Source organism: Brachyhypopomus gauderio, chromosome 11 (assembly GCF_052324685.1).
Source record: "Brachyhypopomus gauderio isolate BG-103 chromosome 11, BGAUD_0.2, whole genome shotgun sequence".
Taxonomy (NCBI): domain Eukaryota; kingdom Metazoa; phylum Chordata; class Actinopteri; order Gymnotiformes; family Hypopomidae; genus Brachyhypopomus; species Brachyhypopomus gauderio.
Window position 1 is genome coordinate 16,173,549 of NC_135221.1, and position 17,616 is coordinate 16,191,164.

At 43.5% G+C, this 17,616-nt stretch overlaps 2 protein-coding genes across 7 annotated transcripts in view; both read left to right on the forward strand.

Moving 5' to 3' along the window:
• Positions 1–12,306, forward strand: part of prom1a (prominin 1a) — a 53,471-nt gene extending 41,165 nt beyond the window's left edge. For 2 of the 6 annotated variants that reach the window (XM_077022357.1, XM_077022358.1), the window contains 21 exons: positions 1,734–1,957; positions 2,047–2,121; positions 2,291–2,354; positions 2,456–2,615; positions 2,731–2,883; positions 3,047–3,170; positions 3,376–3,479; positions 3,993–4,077; positions 5,002–5,148; positions 5,484–5,555; positions 6,028–6,120; positions 6,722–6,775; positions 6,896–6,976; positions 7,082–7,150; positions 7,290–7,379; positions 7,758–7,873; positions 8,456–8,479; positions 8,914–8,982; positions 9,932–10,016; positions 10,692–10,737; positions 10,859–12,306. In XM_077022357.1, the coding sequence (XP_076878472.1) occupies positions 1,734–1,957; positions 2,047–2,121; positions 2,291–2,354; positions 2,456–2,615; positions 2,731–2,883; positions 3,047–3,170; positions 3,376–3,479; positions 3,993–4,077; positions 5,002–5,148; positions 5,484–5,555; positions 6,028–6,120; positions 6,722–6,775; positions 6,896–6,976; positions 7,082–7,150; positions 7,290–7,379; positions 7,758–7,873; positions 8,456–8,479; positions 8,914–8,982; positions 9,932–10,001 (1,874 nt within the window). In that variant the 3' untranslated portion in view covers positions 10,002–10,016; positions 10,692–10,737; positions 10,859–12,306. Of the gene's footprint in view, positions 1–1,733; positions 1,958–2,046; positions 2,122–2,290; positions 2,355–2,455; positions 2,616–2,730; positions 2,884–3,046; positions 3,171–3,375; positions 3,480–3,992; positions 4,078–5,001; positions 5,149–5,483; positions 5,556–6,027; positions 6,121–6,721; positions 6,776–6,895; positions 6,977–7,081; positions 7,151–7,289; positions 7,380–7,757; positions 7,874–8,137; positions 8,983–9,931; positions 10,017–10,691; positions 10,738–10,858 lie in introns of those variants that run through there. The other 4 variants (XM_077022359.1, XM_077022361.1, XM_077022360.1 and 1 more) reach the window with 3 other exon arrangements.
• A 3,030-nt stretch (positions 12,307–15,336) lies between these two features.
• fgfbp1a (fibroblast growth factor binding protein 1a) lies at positions 15,337–17,496 on the forward strand. Its single transcript, XM_077022963.1, is given in 3 exon segments — positions 15,337–15,474; positions 15,601–15,945; positions 15,947–17,496. Coding segments are annotated over 2 exon segments (645 nt in total). The 5' UTR covers positions 15,337–15,474; positions 15,601–15,624; the 3' UTR covers positions 16,271–17,496.
• Positions 17,497–17,616: the final 120 nt, after the last annotated feature.

The window sequence follows — 17,616 nt, forward strand, 5'->3', positions numbered from 1 at the left end:
CCTTTACTAGATCATTAAAAGAGATGCGAAGCTCCTTTAGGTACAGGCGATGTACTTCCAAACCCGTAGCTTTCCAAAGTCTCTCAGATCTACGACACTTCTGTCTTAAAGAACGAACTTCATCAGTCATCCATGGAGTTTTGTTAATGATAGGCCTAGACCTAGTCTTTAGAGGAGCCACCTTTCTGTCTTTCTTTCTTTCACAACACAGTTCCAACAATGAGCTAAATTAATCTGTCAGCTAAATTAAGTGACTCATTAATCGTTAGCTTGCCTGGGTCTGAGGTTTTTCTCTTCTCTTCAATTAGTCAAAGTGGGGAAAGCCATTAAAGGTAACCGCTACTAAACGCAGTAGTTTTCCCTTTATACCAGTGAAGCCCAGTGATTGGTCCCCTTCAGCTGACCTTTGACTTTATCCCAGTGAAGCCCAGTGATTGGTCCCCTTCAGCTGACCTTTGACTTTATCCCAGTGAAGCCCAGTGATTGGTCCCCTTCAGCTGACCTTGTGTCCTGGTTGTTGTCCGCTTCATGATACCCTGTGCTCATAAACCAGCTAATGTAGTACTTAATGTAATAATGAATGAAACCAGTAGTAGCTGGTTAGCATTATGCAGATTAGATGCTATTTCTCCGCTATGGTTTTTATCCATCTTTTGCTTTGTTCCCATTTTGAGAGATATAATGTTCTCAAGTTAAAGTGAAAGGAGTGATGGCTTCAGATCTCCACCCTCCACCCCAGTCTCAACACCATCACCCTCCACCCTCCACCCCAGTCTCAACCCCATCACCCTCCACCCCAGTCTCAACCCCATCACCCTCCATCCTCCACCCCAGTCTCAACCCCATCACCCTCCACCCCAGTCTCAACCCCATCACCCTCCACCCCAGTCTCAACCCCATCACCCTACACCCTCCACCCCAGTCTCAACCCCATCACCCTCCATCCTCCACCCCAGTCTCAACACCATCACCCTACACCCTCCACCCCAGTCTCAACCCCATCACCCTCCACCCCAGTCTCAACCCCATCATCCTACACCCTCCACCCCAGTCTCAACCCCATCATCCTACACCCTCCACCCCAGTCTCAACACCATCACCCTCCACCCCAGTCTCAACCCCATCACCCTCCACCCCAGTCTCAACCCCATCACCCTACACCCTCCACCCCAGTCTCAACCCCATCATCCTCCACCCTCCACCCCAGTCTCAACACCATCACCCTACACCCTCCACCCCAGTCTCAACCCCATCATCCTCCACCCCAGTCTCAACCCCATCACCCTACACCCTCCACCCCATCACCCTCCACCCCAGTCTCAACACCATCACCCTCCACCCCAGTCTCAACCCCATCACCCTCCACCCCAGTCTCAACCCCATCACCCTACACCCTCCACCCCAGTCTCAACCCCATCATCCTCCACCCCAGTCTCAACCCCATCATCCTCCACCCCAGTCTCAACCCCATCATCCTCCACCCTCCACCCCAGTCTCAACACCATCACCCTACACCCTCCACCCCAGTCTCAACACCATCACCCTACACCCTCCACCCCAGTCTCAACACCATCACCCTACACCCTCCACCCCAGTCTCAACCCCATCACCCTCCACCCCAATCAGCCCACAAAGTTGAGCACATACACCTATGAATGTGTGACTTCTGTGTGTGTGTGTGTGTGTGTGTGTGTGTGTGTGTGTGTGTGTGTGTGTGTGTGTGTGTGACACAGTGATGCGGGACACTAGGCAGGCTCTGGAGAACGTCAGTGTGGCGCTGGGCGTCCTGCAGGAGGGCACAGGGCAGCTGCAGTTCAACCTGAGCGTGGTGCGCGCAGGCCTGCGTGAGACGCTGGACGACCCCGCGTGTGCCGACGTGTCCTTTTCCACGTCGCCCCTCTGCCTCAGCATCCAGCGCTCCCTCGACCAGCTCGACGTCAGCGCCAACTTCACCGGGGTGACACGGCTCTGCCTCTCTTTCTCGCACGAGTCCGCCTCCTTTGCTCTTAAACGAACCGGTTCTGAACGAAGACTTTTTTCTTTCAGCTGCCCAACGTGACCCAGCAGCTGGTCAGGGTGAACAACGTTCTGAAGACTGACCTCAGCCGCATTGTTCGGAAGGTGAGTACCAAGCGTTGTGTGCAGTTTGAATGAAACGCAATACCTTGCTGGGGGTCAGGTTCTGTGGGTGAGGTTCTGAGGGTCAGGTTCTCCCCCCAGGCTTTGAGACTCATGGGCGTAACTGAAGTGAAAAGTTCTTTGTCTCATACTTTGACCTCTTGACCTCTAGGGGCTTTCTGCTTTCAATAACACCCCTGCCATGGTAGCCGACCAGACCAGGAGCAAGGCTGCAGGTAAGGCGCGTGGCTAATGTGTCCTGTCTTTCACGGACAGCCTATTATGAAGCATGCAGAGAAACAGACCTTTCTTTTGTCCTCCTACATGGACGTTCTAGGAGTCAGAGACTTGCTGGATGGCATCGGCAGTAACATCACTGGCTTCTCCAGGCTGTTCCCAGTCCAGAGTTCCCTGACCAACCTCACGGTTTTCATCAATCACATGCACTCCAAAATTGAGGACACCTATCCAGAGATTGATTTGATGGACTTTTACAGGTTTTTGCCCTGTTATGTTATTTTTTCTTAAAATATTACATGTATATAGTGAACATTTCACCATAGAATGGTTCCTTTTCTCCTGTCGTTTCTTCTTATAACGTGACAATTGCAGGTGGATCGGCTGTACCACGCTGTGCTGCATGGTAGCACTCATCTTGGCCTTCAACTTCCTGGGTCTGTTGTGTGGAATTCTGGGATACGATCGCCACGCCTCTCCGACAACACGCGGCTGTGTGTCCAACACCGGAGGGAACCTGCTGATGGCGTGAGTGTTTCCGATGGGATCGGGTTGTTCTTAGAAGTGTGCTTAGAAGTGTGCTTAGAAGTGTGCTTAGAGACACTCGCAGGTTTAGTTTACGGTCACCGACTGAGTTGCAGCAAAGACTCTGAACACTCACCCTGTGTCTCTGTCTCCCTGCGTTGGCCAGAGGCGTGGGGTTCAGCTTCCTGTTCTCCTGGGTGCTCATGGGAGTGGTGACAGCCTTGTTTGTGGTGGGGGGGAATGTGGAGAAGCTGGTGTGTGAGCCCTTCCACTCCAGACAGCTGTTCAAGGCAAGATGGCGACACTTGAGCTACACCTCCTCATGCTGTTTGAGACACCTCTGAACTTGAGATCCTGGAGATATGTTATTACAACAATGCCCTTGATAGTCTGTGAGAATACATAGAATTGATCAGATTGCAATAACCGTGTAATAACGTGGGGCAGGTCATTCCTAACGAACCTCACTGGCTTGCTGCTGGTGTTTTTCTGTAGGTGTTGGACACTCCATACCTGGTCAATCCTGAATGGAGGAACTTCATCCCTGGCTACCTGTACCATGATCCTGAAGTGGACCTTACAGTGGAAAACCTTTACAGGTGTCACCCTGAGCACATGCTTACTTAAATGAGCGTGCAAGAGACGGAAGAAAAGGGTTTTGTGTGCGTGCGTTGTTGTATCTGTTAATATGAGGACCAGTCTTAAGAAAACACAATTTCTATGTTTGTTCCATTGTATCTTCACATCAGATTTCGACACCATTTCAGTGTCAGTGCAGTCTGCCACCTCATGTTCCTGTGTGAATTCAGAAGCAGAATAGAAGTGCATTGGTGATATCTGAAACCATGAAAAGCAGAAGGCAGAAAAGACTGAAAATAACTGGACTGCACCAGCCACGCAGCTGTGGCAAAGACAAACTGTAGACGTTTTATAAGGAAAGCAGATAATAGAATTTCAGGTGTTAATCAGGCATTAATTGTGTCTTTAAATTCTACATCCATCTCCGTCTCTCTCTCTCTCTCTCTCTCTCTCTCTCTCTCTCTCTCTCTCTCTCTCTCTCTCTCTCTCTCTCTCTCTCTCTCTCTCTCTCTCTCTCTCCCTCTCTCTCTCAGTAACTGTAAGATGAACAGGGGTGTTTACCCGGCACTTCACCTGGATAAGGTGTTCAATATCTTACCCTTACTTAACACCAGTATGGTGAGTAGACAGTTTACAACACCCAAATGGTTTCCTGAACATTGTGCCAACGTTCATGTTTTTAAGCTTTCTTTGAGAATCATTAGTCAGCACTCGAGTGGATCTTTCCCTATTTGCTTGTCCAAGTTTCCAAATTACATGCTAGATCTGTTCAAATTTATCGACGTGTTACTGTGATGAGTAATTTGAATGCTGTGATTGTGCTCATTCCTGAACAGATAGAAATTAAGTTTTGGCTTGTCTAAACTGACTATGTGCATGTCTGTTATGCAAATTTGCATCTCACAGTTCTATAAATCATGGCAAACACTGTTGGCAAACAAGTACACGTCTTCATATCTCAGCCGCTATTAATAGAAATGGAATAAGAAACAAATCACAAGACATATTTCGTATTACAGAGCCCAACTCTGTAAGCCCAACTATAACAAACATTGTTAATCTAATTATCACGCTCAGTTGGCCTTACACCATATGGAGCACTGTCACAGTAAGAAAACATCTCTGATGCTGAGCCCGACCAGAGCTGTGAGCAGGCGGATTAGCCTCTACGTCACCGCACCACCTCAATCCACAGCTTGTCCACCCCCACCCTGCTCGGCCCCCAGAACTCCCAGATCGGTGAAACCTTTCCCTGTCCTCCATCCTGCGATACACAGTCAGCTAGAAAGCTGCAAGGTATTCCAGAAAGTAGCTCTAGCCCAGGTTAACCTGGATCTGTTAACTCAGATGTCAGAGTGAGTGTAGGTTTGCAGACCACTTGTATCAGGAGAGATGGAGTCCAGAATGCCAAGCTCTTTATGCAGCACTGGGACTGCACTCCCGGTGACAATCCCACTGCTCCCACTGACAGATAATTACAGTGTTGTCCATCTCTCCAAGCACAGGCAGACTTTGATATTGGCTTTTCTCTTCCACCACTAGTACACTAAGGATGTGTCACACAACTTTGAGGGCATGAAGATCGATCTGAGGTCAATCACCCTACTAGACTCGGAGGGCAAACAGAATCTCCTCAGCTTTGCTGAGACAGGGATCGGAGAGATCAACTTTGCTGCATATCTGGAGGAGGTACATTCTCCCTTATGCTGGCGTACACACACACACTTTCAGACACACACACGTATTTTTAGACCATTGACTGACATCACTTGCCTTCTTCATATCTCACTGAGATCTTAATACTGCATTGTAGTGGATTGTAATTTAATTTTCACCACAGTGCTTTTCCCCCTTATCATCTTGCCCTAAGCACAATACAGTAAGGAGCTTAGCATTATCATTTTGATAATGTTGAAAGTTTACCTATAGGACATTAGCACTGAAGGGGGAGGGGTATAAGAGCATTGAGAAAAAACAAAAAGATTTTGAATCGGATTCCTCACGAGTGCTTGTGTTTCCTACAGCTCAATAAAGGAGTGACTCATATTGATTTGCTGTCGTTTGCAAATGACCTGAACACTCACACCCACAATATGGTGAGTCCCACTTTAGGTAAATACTTCAGTGAAACTGCGCTACCTCTCACGGTTACTTCATTTCAAAGTCCTGCTCAGCAAGAAGGTCAAATTACCCAACACCAACAACCAGTCTTCCATGTAATTTGCTGACAGTTTACACATCATGGTTCTGCTCTGACATTTAAGCATTTCTAGAATATTCCATCACAGCTTTAGGGCTCCAGTGCTCCAACCTGCTTTTGTCCCATAAGTGTAGCTGACAAAGCTCACGTGTTCTTCAAATGGGCTCAGAGTCTCTGGATGGAGCTCTGGTACACACCTCAATAACCATCTACAATATCCGTCATGTGAAATTGGGCAGCAGCTTTTCTTCCTGCAGGAAAACTCACATTGCAAAGTACTGTTGCTTTTGCTTTGAAATCTTCACTCGTCATTGTCGTACCCTTTCTTAACCCCACCTCGTGTGTCTGTCTCCGATCGCATTGTCCAGGATGAAGGATCCCTAAAGACTTCAGTAAAGGATCTCACCAGCGTTCTCCGTCAGATCTACGTCACGCAAGTGGTCCCCGTTCAACAATTCATGGTAAGCAATGTGTGCTTGATTACTATGCTGTGGAAGCATATAAAATACTTAAGTAGATAAAAGTCTCCTACAAAATCATTTGAGATTGTAAAATGTGGTTATACAGTAATGTGAATATTAGGTAATAATACAGTAATGAAGGCTCAATGTTGGCAAAAATCTGGTTCCATAAGTAAGCATGTCTTTTATTTTGAATATTTAGTTTAAGATTATCAGTAAGTTTACTTGGGTATAGAGTGTCCATTCACATTATGAAATATATTGATGTATTTTACATCTGATGTCTTGTGATTCTTTTATACCGGGACTGTAAATGTTATTATAAGCTGTGCTTAATCCTTTCATAAGCATACTTCAGCAGCATAAGCATTTTCATTATCATGCTAAATGATGAAAATTATATTTACTTATATTAATATATAAAATTTATATATTGTATATGCATAGAATCATGTTCCTATTGCAAGCTGACACTATAACGTATTGTGGGCCAGTAGTATGAACACTTCCATATAATCCTACATAAACCCTTATAAATCTACTACATTTGGAGTTCGCATCAGTGAAGATTGTTGGTTCTTTGTGTTGTTCCCCATCACAGGACACATTGAACCAGAGCATCAGATTTCTGGAGAGTACTGCTTCAGATCTCCATGTGAGTCCATCACTCTTGTGCTCACTCTTGTGTTCACTCTTGTGTTCACTCTTGCCCTCACTCTTCTCAACTTGATCGAGTTTTGGTACGACCGCATTGTAACTGAAATGCCTCTTTCAGAGTAAAGTCTCAGATATACTTATGGCCATCGATGCAGCCCAGTTCCTTGTCTCCCAGAATGCAACATTTATTTTCAATCAGGTACTGTCACAAGCAAATACAGCAGTTTTTTAAAGAAGCATTAACTGTCTTTATGGAAGTGTTATCTGTGTAAGGTGATTAATCAGTGTGATACACCATCTGTAGGAAACAGAGACGTACAAGCTGACCATCATTGGCTACTTCCAACAGTACATAGACTGGGTCAAGACATCTGTGAGTACTGCCATAGAATAACGTTCAGTCTGAAGTGACACGAATCTTCTTCTCACGGCACCTCAACTCAGTCCTCATGTCCATGTTTGTACTGAGGACACATTCACAAGCATTTGAAGCATTGTGTGCTCTCCCATAGCTGGAGATGGAGGTGGCTCCCTGCAAACCTCTCAGTAACATCGTGGACACTGCTGAGATCCTGGCCTGCAGCTTCCTCATGGACTCCATGGTGAGCACCTACTTTCACACTCCAAACAAACAGAAGATGGACGACCAGAAGTGGGTGACCACCAGGAACTGCTCCAGTGCTACTGAACTCTGGTCACCTCTGTGGACTCTGCTCCACAAATACATGATACAGCACCACCTTTGATGCACGTTTTTCATCTCCCTGTCTGGTACAAACCTGCTTGTCAGCAGACCACCACACATCTAAGAACCAGGAGATGGCTGGTCTAATCTATAAGAGTGAATACTTATTTAACCTTAAAGTGATGAGGTCGGTCTTCCAGGCCCTGTTTTCACATTGTTGTTTAGTGCAACACTTTGATCTGTTGCATCTGCTTGATCTGTTAATGGAAGCTTGTTCTGCGCTCGTGTGTCTCAGAACACCTTCTGGTTCGGCCTGGGCTGCTCTGCGCTCTTCCTCCTCCCCAGCATCATCCTGGCCGTGAGGCTGGCCAAGTTCTACCGCCGTATGGACACAGAGGATGTCTATGATGAGTGAGCACCCCCTCCCCAGCCCGTTACACACACTTCAGTGGCTGCATGGTGGATCACAATATAAGGGACTGTGCCAAACAACTATAGCACCTCTATAACAAATGCCTAGTTTGCAGATGGCCAAAATAATCAGTGGATGCCTTTTTCTGTTGTATTGAAGTTAAAATATCTCATCACTCTTCTTTGCTTGCACTCTTTGGTAGAAATAGTAACTTTGATCTCTCTCTTTGTCTTTCTTCCTCTCTTTCTGCTAACTCTCTCCAGTTCCTCTGTCTCAGGGACTTGGCATTTCACATTATGATAACCAGTTTTTGCTATTTCCATCTTTCACCCTTTCCTCCATTTCTCTCTGTCCAGCACTTTGCACTTTAAAAAAATTGTACATACTAAATGTTCTCCTTTTAGTGTTTTTCAGTCATTTGTGTACACTTAAAGTAATGACACATTGCTATAGACAAGTCACCAAGTGTCCTGACTGGAGACTTTTATTTTGACATCTAAGCTATGTCACTGTTCTCTCTCCGGTGCAATTTCATCTTCATCCCGATGATTAATTTTTTTGCTTGTCTTATATCTTTTTAGCATTGAGACAATTCCCATGAAAACGTAAGCTGTTTTTTCCCATTCTTCTCCTCCGCTCTTTTTTGAAAACCTCATTAATCAGATATTTCTACCTGTTTTGTACAGAAATCAATCTGCTAATTATGTGGTGCTGGTTTAAGCTTTTAGTCTTGGAATGCTTCTCTGGTGAAGGGTCTTGCTTGTCTTTGTGTGTTGTCTTAATAAAAAAGAAAAAGAAAGAAAAAACTCCCTTTTGTAAAAAAAAATTAAAATTAAAAATAGAGGGCTGTTTAAAACATGAATATAATATCCTCTACATTTTACATTGTTACATTTGTTGAGAAACAGATTAGAAACCATTAGACACTCCTGCATATGTCCACTCTGGTCACACTAATCCCAGTCCATGTTGCCCAATTGCATGTCATCTGTCTCATGCCATATTTTGTTTATGATTTGTTTTTAATATTTTGTTTCAGTATGGAAATTGGTAATAATGGTTATTATAATGAACGATTACAAGGTGTCCAAAACCCTGTAATGACAAGGTAAAAACTACCAAACAACAAACGCCTTAATGGATGGAACTCTAATTACCTGCATGCAAGGCTGTGGTGTAAGGGAACAAGGCATGCTGGGAGCAAAGCATGCTGGGAGCAAGCCCCGTGGACAGGCAGCCATTTTGACCTTTTGGGTTTCCTCTTTTTCTGCGCTGCATTAGCATTCGATCTCGGGCTCACTGCTAGCTCTGCATGCCCTCAACACGCTGCAGTGATCAGCCGTCGCTAATCAGCTTGATTTGATTCAGTTTAATTGTCATCTGTGTGTGTGTGTGTGTGTGTGTGTGTGTGTGTGTGTGTGTGTGTGTGTGTGTGTGTGTGTGTGTCTTGTGCAGCTTGTTTCCTCGCATGTGTGTGATGAAACTTGCCTGTTTTACTTGCGGTGGGCACTTCACCCGCCCTTTCACTGCCACTAACTGCATGCCTGCCCGTTCAGGACAAACTGAGACACAGATACGTAAAGGGGCTCAGGACACACACAACCCGACAGACGCACAGATCACAAGTCCTCAGGCTAAATGCTGTCAGTGTGCAGGCATTCTTCTACCCATAAACACTCTAACTATGAATCCATTCATATATGTTCCTTGATTTGACCGAGGATTTGTTTTATAAAGACACGGTCATTATATGGAACATGCTAGAGGTTAAAAAAAACTAATCTACCTCACTATAATTCTTGACAGTTATGTGTTAACTAGTTCAAGTGAGTCTATGGGCAGATGTGCATGTGCCCCTGTTGGTGTGCTGTGTGCTGCATGGGAAATCTCGAGTACAGGAGCGCTGTGAGAGGGTTATGACAGGGTTATTTATGACAGGGTTATGAGAGGGTTATGAGAGGGCTATGAAGGGTCATGAAGTCTCTCGGTGTAAAATGGGGTGGGTGATGGGTTGGACTCTGGTCTGATGTTGACTATGTCTCCCTTTCTGTTCCAAGCCTTCCAGCCTATGACACCATGAACCGGTTCCCACGGGCTTCCGCACCCCCCCGCCACGCCGACTGGTGATGCAGACTAGGAGTGGTTGGTGTTGTTGTTGTTGTTGTTGTTGTTATTGTTGTTTTCCCCCAACACTCCAGAAGGGTATAAAAGAATGCTGGGAAATGGGGTGGTTTTGACTGTGCACCTCGCGTGGTGCTGCTGTTAGTCTTGTAGGGGAGCAGTTGTATGTTTGCTGCATGTGAACACTGATGCCTCAAATTTGTGCTTAACTGCTTGTTGGTTTACCACACCTTACGCAGCATTAATCACTGATATTACCTCTAACCATAAATCATCTCCTTTGTGTCCGCCGTTCTTTTGTTTTCTGTCATTATTTTTTGCCAAAAGCATGTTTGTCTGCCTTATATATTCAAATGTGTGTGTGTGAAGGTCTGCACTGTGGGATTCCTTGGAGCAGAAATGAACTACTGGTCTGGTTCACCATGGCATATCAATATTTAATCTCAAATGTGTTCAGCAGCTCTGTAAACAGCCACCAGCCCTGTGAACAGCTCTGCACACAGACACCAGCTTGGTGAACAGCTCTGTAAACATGCTCCAATGCTTCCTGTTTGTCATGTTGCTCTTTCGAAGTTCTGCCACTACATATCGGATCGTTCACACTCTCTAACCAACTTAGTTTACCACTTATCAAATCGTAGGCACGTCCTTGGAGTTATGTGGCCATGATTATCTCTCATTCTGTTTGTCTTCTAGTACTATGGGACAGTGGGACTGAAATGACCTCAAACCTCTCTGGACTGTGAGTTTTAGTCTTATTTTAAAACAAACTATGTATTTTTTTCTTTTGTCACTTTGACTCCCGATCTTTAAAAGATTTTAACTTCTTATATATTGTCCTGTGTTGTATTTTTTTATCCCAGAACCCCTCCAATCGAGTCACCATCGGACGGGGATGCCACTGTCACAGTGGACCCCGCTGTCACCGTCTCAACTGAACCTTCAGAGCTGTTCCCCATTAGCCACCTCCTGCTGCATTACCATGACCTACCAAGCCTCATGGACATCGTACTGCGAACCTTCCATTTACATCGATCCGAGTTACACCGGCCACAGCGTCAGGGAGGCCTTCCAGCCTTTAGCTGCTGTATACATGGGTCTTTGTTTACAGCCATTGACAGGTCAACTGCAGCATCTATCCATAGCATTTTTGTTCTTGACTTTGGGTTTTGTTTTGTTTTGGGGTTTTTTTGGCTTGGTAATAATACATTTTTTATAGTTCAAGTCTCAACATTTCTCCTTTATTCACTCTTGTGTAGCGAAACCATGCCAATCAGCCACTAACGTTACACACAATATATATTTACATGGTTTGCTCCATTCCTGACCCATTCCTGGACTGAAGGAATTGTTGCCTTTATAGTTCTGTGTTTTAGTTTTTGCTATATATCACTGCGATTGAGGACAACCAACCAACGTTCGTTAAATGGAAACCTGGCTGCAAGAATGATCTCTGGTTAGCAACAGGAGACAACTGGATCGCCATTGTCGTATCACCACTTAAATTCTGCAAAATCTGAAATGAAATGGTAGCAGTAACATTTTTAACTCCTCTGGGGAAGCAGGAATGTGGGAGTGGTGGTGTAATTTAGTTTACATTAATGAATAGTGAGTTCAACACTGCCATCCTCACGATACTAACAGGAAGTACTCGTCAGTTTGAGGCTGGACTACTATAGGCATAGGTATGTAGTTCTCATAAAAGAAATTGCTCTTTGATGCCAAAACTGGTTTTTAATGTAGATCTCAGGACTTGAGTCTTTTTTTGCATAAATATTGTGGTTACAGAGTTTTGGATATTTGAAATTACTGTCACTGACAAACTATCGTATGTTTGAATGTAATATATCTCAAAAAATGTTTGTATGTTTTTGAACAAGTGATAGCCAGGAGCAAATTTACAAAAGATTATAATTCATTTTCTATGGACACCTTACTTGAAGGTTATTATAATGCCTACTTTGTCATATTATCAGCAATTCTATCACCAACCATCTCTATATTATTGCTAGGTCTGTTGATAATGTCAGGTGCTCAATATTTTTGCTCATAATGGTTTACCTTGTGTTAAAACGTGAAATGTACATGCCAGTGTTACGCAGGCCTCAGAAAAAGTGTTTTACCTAATTTCTACCCCGGCACCCCGACCCCCTCCCCCTCCCCACCCACCCACCCCAGATTCTGTTCCTAATCCCCCTTTAAGGCATTTAGCAGCCGTGGGTGCTGTTCATCAACACGGCTGGTTTTGAGTCCAAGCTGTTAGGTGGCCCAAACTGTACAATATTGTGAATAAATTCCAAGCTGAAATATTGTCCTGGGTGCCTTCAGGTTTCTGTGATTTGACTTGAGTATCATATTTTGCCAGTTCATGTGTCAACGGTGAGAAATCTTTAAAGCTTAGCTGGAAGTGAAGAGAAAGTCAATGTCCTGAAACTCTTGCCCATACTACTAAAGAACTAGAAATTATGCAAGTAGTGCCTAATTGTGGATCATTGATATGGGAACACAAATAACTAATAATTGTAGTTGTCTAGCACTAATCAGGAAATGTTAGTAACCAAACGCTTTTAGCCTGAACTTTAAATTTGTTTAAGATTTGTGTATCATAATTATGTTTTGAGGTCTGTTTTACTGAAAACACAACTATGTACATCTGTGCAAGGTCAGACAAAAGCATATTGTGACGGACAAGGAGTGCAAAATAAAGAGGAACCGCACCAGTCTCAGCGAAAGAGGGGATTTAAGGAATAAGGTGCACAACACAAAACCCGTGAAATGATCCGAATTAAGGAAACAATAACCAGTGGTCAATTGGTACAAAGACAAGACACATATAGACGGCCCTCGGGTGCTGGAGATTATAGTGCGCCCCACCCACCAGGGGGACAAACACAACCCAACAACAACAGGGCAATAAACCTCTGCCAGGCCAGCAGGGGGCCCCGTATCGTGACATATGTCCCCTTGCAAAAAAGGAATGACATACAAGTTGATATATTAATGAGTAGACAACCCTATGAAGACCTAGTACAATGGTATTTGACTAATTTGTGTTAATTTTGCATTCTATCATTAATTAAAGAACAAGAATACATTTTATTATCACAATGGCTCCAATGGTTACTTAATAAACAATTCCACTTAAGTTTCTACAGTAGCTTAACGAGGAGTAATTCACTGCTAAACTTGATTCCTAACTGATAGGTAGTAACATCTTACACATAGTTTTACTTCATAAATTTAGTTTAATATGATTAGAATTCATAACATAAGATGCTCCAACCGATGTATTAAACAGAGCAACTACATATTTTGTACATATTTAATATATCAGCACAAATAGGTATTAATAAGGATAAATCAATGTACAAATTAACCAGTAAAGCCAGGGGGATATTGTACAAACACAGCTGCAGTGGCTGTCAGGCTAGCGTGCCATTACAGTTCCAGATTCGGGAACAAGACATTAATGCTTTGCCCTTACATGAACACATGCGTGAGAAGACTTGCTTCTCTGCCTTTCTTTGTGCATAAACACCCCTGGTGCGCGGTAGCTCTACATGGTGCTGGGAGGCCACCCTGCCTGCAAGGGACAGGCCACACACGGCTGCTCCTACCTGGGGTCTGCAGCTAGCGCCGTGGGGGTCCCACTGATGTGAGCTGCACTGGCACATCACCAGGAACCGGTAATCTCACGCAAGCCGTCCGGAGGGCAACAGCCTGCACCAGTTCCTCATGCAGATCATGAGAAGTACTCTGAAAGGCTGGCAGTGAGAACCGAGTGAGTTTTGTAGCATTTCACAGACAGGCCCGTGTCTTCCTGAAGGCTGGTTTTCTTTATCTTTTGATGAGAGTGTAAAGACCCCCAAATGAAATGTTTACTGTCTGAACTTGTATACCCACAGGGTGATGTGTATTCAACACGGAGCAGGGCCGGCCCAAACCTTTATGGTTAAACAGAATTTCATTTTGGGCCCCCCATTCCACCACCTCAGCACTAAATTCTTACATAATTAATAGGCTCATCATGATATCTTGGTGCTCTTGGGGGCTCTCTGGGGGCTCCCTGGTGGTGTGGGCCCCTAAGCAGCTGTGTAATTCAAATATACCTTGGGCAATGTATGGGTTTCGATGTGGAGTCTGATAAAAATCAATGACTTTAGGTTCGCACAGCTAGAAACACCTTTTCAAATACTTGGGAAGAAATCTGATTTCATTTGCAATGTACGTTAGTACAAACTATATTAATATTAATAAGCAAAGTAAGGTGATTCACTTAATATTCCGTAGCAGGGAATGGATAATATTTCATAGTAAACACAAGATCATAAACTGAACCATAGCCAGTAATGTTAACACTTATTGGTGATGATGTAAAAAATGTACAACTGCCCAATTATGAGTTTAACAGTTTATGAGTGTCTAAAATTAAATATGTTAGATATGATTTAGTCAGATCTCCCAGGTATTCAAACAGTAATCTACTGGTGATTCCTAAAAGCCGATTATATATTGGCGAGGGGGCTTTTAGCCACTATGGCCCAAAGCTCTGGAACTCTCTTCCTGAAGGGCTCGGAGGCATTTCATCTCTGTACAGCTTCAAGAAGAGTCTCAAAACCTTCCTGTTTAGATCTTCTTTTAGTTAATGAACTCTAATGTTAAATTATTGTATAACTTTATCACATTATTCTATTACATTATTTTACTTAGTTACATTTTATGTCTGTTCTAATCTTTTTAGTAGTTTTGACATCTTATTTACTTTCCTTTAATGTTTTAATCTTTGGTTCCTTTTCATGTTTTGTTTGATTTATTCTGTAAAGCACTTTGAGTTGCTATACAAATAAAGATTATTATTATTATTTATTATTATTGTTGTTGTTGTTGTCGTTATGTTCGGTAAACATCTGCCTTTGTTTGCTAACGGAATAGACAGCAGAGGACGCTCGTGTATTTATTTGCAACACGAGCAATTTCAGCTGAATGGAGTTGCTTGTCCGCTTGGTCACTAATTTAATAGTGATATTTCATTATTGCAATGATATGACGTATATAAATACGAACTCACTTTCAAATCACTTTCAAAGCGAAATAATTTCGAATTAAGAACATAAAACATAATACCCACGTGCGAACATCTCGCTCCTAGCACGAATAAAATACCAGGCCTAACGAACACACCAGAGTACAGGCAAATGCGACTCGTTAATCATCAGTGCGGACAAGCCAAATCAAGTTTCTGACCTACGAAATTAACATTCCTGCAAGAGATTATCCTGCAAGAGCGCGCGCGTGTGTCTGGGTGTGCGCGCGCGTGTGTGTGTCTGGGTGCGCGCGCACGCGCTTGGGCTCCCACCGGTGGAAGTTAGAAGGTTTAGATAAAGGTCTGTGGGCCGGAAGGAGCTCTATGAAGACAAGGACGACGAACTCGTGCAGCAAAAAACACACGTGCATTCCACAACTACATGTGTGTTACAAGGTATGCATGCTATATTATAGCTGGTTTAAAATGCAATAAATTAGTTTATAAGCGCAGTTGCTTTAAACCAAATTTAATCATATATGTATTTTTTGCCTTTTGATTTGACTCTTGTGTTCTTGGCAGGTTTTCCAGAGTTCATTGTAAGGAATGATGCGCGTAAAAGACATCGCTCTGATATTGATCTTCGTCTGCATTGCGCAACAGTTTCTACAGGTGGACAGTCGGGCGAGCAACGCAAAAAGAGGAGAAAACAAGAAGGGAAAAAGAAAAGAAAAACAGGCAACGACTCCCAAGTCAACGCCGCCTGTGCGCGATCGGTATGAGAGTGGGTGGAAAGGCAAGAGTGGTGCGTTTAAAGGCCGGTTTTCAACTACAGACAAGGTGCGATGCACCTGGGTAGCCGCAGGTGGTGATACGTCTGTCCTGGTCATCCACTGTAAAAAGGGGGCGAATAATTTCCACTGCGAATAACACAGCGAAACCAAGATCATGTCCCGAATACGCGTCCAGCTCCAAAACTTACTGGAGACAGATCGCCCGGTCGTTGAAAAGAATGAAACAACCGTGTCGTGACAGTAAAGAGCTCGTCGAGGCGAACGTGTGTCGAAATGGCCCTGAGGACGCACACTTCAAACTCAACACCGCACCAAAGACACAGGTTCAGCCACAGCGAGGAAACAAGTCGTGTGAGGACCTTGCTGACAGACGGAGACTGGCAGAAGAATATTGTGGGAGCTCCTGGTCTTCTCTGTGCACCTTTATCTTCGCTATGGTCGAGAGTGACACCTGCTAACTGGCTCTAACCCTGACCTTTACTAACAGGAACCTAAGGAGGGACCTTTCGAATAATCTACCGATCTATTAAAGAAATTATATATTGAAATTGTCTTCTTCATGCCATTTTCACCTGTTCTTTGCTATGCTCATATAAACGCTAATACATTTTTTGCTACATCTTTTGCAATTAATGGTTTTCTTGCTGTCTTTGGTATATGACAGGAATTGATTCACAAATGTAACAAGATAATTGGGAAGATGCATTTGGCCCTGTCTACAGTTGAGTCTGGGCATGCTTAATGGGACTCAGTCCTTAGGGGTAATATTGCAATATAGATCTGACTAAAAGAAAACTTCATCTTGCAGCCAGCACACCTGCTATCGTATATGTTGTGTACATCTCCACAGATCAATCAAGTACATACTAACAACACTCTTTGTAACTGTTTACTAAGAAGAGATCTTTTACAGATCCACAATACTGGCATGTCTTAAATACAGTATTACAGATGTGCACCAGTTTACACTGATTACTGATTAGTGTAAAATCGTTCAGTACATTTAAACTGTGTGCAAGGTAACTGGTTTATTTCTAAAGGGTTGGATTCATTCTTCATAAATCCAACCGGCACATCAGAATTTTAGAAGCAGAATTGTAAAGTACTGAGTGATGCCTTTTTATCTGATTAATATATTGTCATAATACAATAAAACTATTGTTTTGAACATTGGAAATGAAGTTCACTTAAGTATAACTAACTAAAGTGGGTTATGGTGCCTGATATAGTACTGAAGGTGTATCTATCACTCCAGTATGGGCAGGGTTACCCCAAAAACGTAAGGACACTTTCCAACTTTCTAGAATATTCTGTAGCTCAGGTGGAGACGGAAAAAAAACATGAGTTTTTAGTTAGTGTTAACTCTTAATGGCCCTGTGTACAGCCATTATATCATGACTGGAGGATACAAATGTTGGAATGTGGATCATGTTGGCAAAGAGAGGCATGTTCACTCAGGGTCTTAACTCCCAGCTATGTGTAGGACCCAACCTGTTAAGACCAGACCAGACTTCCAACTTCTGACACTGCTGCCTGCTTATCCATCAATCTACCAATATAATGCTGTTCTGGTTGAGTGTTCTGGTTCTGGTTAGTAGCTTTGGTTTAACTTGTTGGTATATGTATTATAATGTATAAAATGACGCAGGACTGTTTCCACTGGTTCAAATGTCTAAATGTTTAAACAAGCAACTCTTTTTCCCATAAAGGACCCTGCACTGCTTCTCCAAGCATCTCTTTCTGCATCTTTTTCTATTATTTCCCAACTGTCACCACTTTACAATCGTCCCAACTGTCATCTTTC